Source organism: Cystoisospora suis (assembly GCF_002600585.1).
Source record: "Cystoisospora suis strain Wien I chromosome Unknown contig_2917, whole genome shotgun sequence".
NCBI classification, from domain to species: domain Eukaryota; phylum Apicomplexa; class Conoidasida; order Eucoccidiorida; family Sarcocystidae; genus Cystoisospora; species Cystoisospora suis.
In genome coordinates this window covers 642-2,266 of record NW_027155713.1, presented here as the reverse complement: position 1 = coordinate 2,266, position 1,625 = coordinate 642, and the positions used below count along the sequence as shown (strand labels likewise).

The 1,625-nt window shown below is 47.9% G+C and overlaps 1 protein-coding gene across 1 annotated transcript; it reads right to left on the bottom strand.

The window, feature by feature from the left end:
- Nucleotides 1-110: 110 nt before the first annotated feature.
- Nucleotides 111-1,538, bottom strand: CSUI_005889 (gag-pol polyprotein; the record flags this gene model as incomplete). The annotated part of the gene is made up of 1 exon (XM_068066056.1): nucleotides 111-1,538. A coding segment is annotated over exon 1 (1,179 nt), but the record flags the coding sequence as incomplete, so codon positions are not given.
- Nucleotides 1,539-1,625: the final 87 nt, after the last annotated feature.

Genomic DNA, 1,625 nt, shown 5'->3' with positions numbered 1-1,625 from the left:
TTGGCCATCTCCAGCTTGATCTTTGCCTGGAAAGGTAGTAGATTCACTGCTGTTGCTGTCGGGATCTTTAATCTCTGACATATGGGTTTCGGTGGAACGAACCCGTACAATAATTCAAAAGGTGCCTGTTTAGAACTTGAGTGCTGCGTACTATTGTATGCAAATTCTAACAATGGTAATATTTTAGCCCATCCCTTATCATTTCCCGACAACGCGCACCTTAGCATCTGCTCTATTGTCTGATTAGTGCGTTCCGACTGCCCATCTGTTTGAGGAGGATAGGCAGTCAACGTTCTTTGCTTTATTTTTAATGATTCACACAGAGACCGCCACAGTTCCCCCGTAAATCGAGTATCCCGATCGCTTACGATGGCCTTCGGGACCCCATGTAACCTAATCACTTCTTTTACGATTAAGCGTGCAATGTCTTCCGCCGACGCGGCTTGCGTCGTTGGAACAAAGTGGGCCATTTTAGTTAACCTACACACAACTGTTAAAATTGCATCAAATCCCTTTTCTGTTGTTGGTAATCCTACGATCAAATCCATACTAATCTCTTCCCATGGTAGGTTTGGAATAGGTAGTGGCTGTAATAATCCGCCACTTTTGAGGTGTGAAGCCTTTCCCCTTGCACATTGCACGCACGCTTTCACGAACATTTCGATATCTAAGTCCATACGGGGCCACCAGAACAAGCTTCGCACTGCCAACCTAGTACGGTCGATCCCCGGATGACCTGCTAAAATATGATCATGGAAATGTTCTAAAATTTCTTTTCTCAAGCTCTCCCCCGGTACGCAAACTTTCCACCCCGCTTTTGTTCTTACCCATAAAAAATTGGCTTCGCGTTGATATTCCCTCTGCCGAAACAATATTGCCTTCTGGCTCTCGCCCTGGTCTGCTACCTCCTTTCCTGAAGCTCTCCCGTGTTGCCAAACCTCTTTGAAGTCGTCGCACGCTTCATATTCTTGGTCCCAGTCTCCCTTTAGTTCCGCTCTCCCTCGCTCCTTTTCCTTATTCCCCCTCGTTACTGTTGCGAGAAAGTCGGGTCTTCGGGATATAGCATCTGCTACGACGTTTTGCCGCCCTGGCTTGTAAATCACCTCAATGTTGAAGTCGAGGATCTTGTCTAACCAATAGCCGAGGCGCGGATTAACTTGTCTTTGTTTAAGAATCCGGCTGAGAGTGGCGTGGTCCGTCTCGATTATTACTTTCTTCGATCCAATAAACTGCCGCCACTTCGTGAGAGCGTGTACGATTGCCCTTAGCTCGCTCTCGTATGCCGGCATTTGTCTTTCTCTGTCGTTGGCTTTCCTAGATTCGAAGGCGATTGGACGGCCTTCCTGCTCCAACACCGCCCCGATCGCGTGTTTCGAGGCGTCGGTCTTTATCACTACTTGCTTATCCGGGTCGAATATCTGCAGGTTGGTCGTCTCCACTAGCGCCCTTTTAATTCCTGAACGGCTGTCGTGTGACGGCTCCTCCACACTCGATCCGAGTCTTCTTTTAGCAATTGGAAAAGAGGATGGGCGATCTTGCTGAAGTTAGGGATTAATTTCCTATAATACCCCACTAAACCTAAGAATCCTCGCACCTGTCTTCGTGATAGCAGCTCCTCCGGCCAT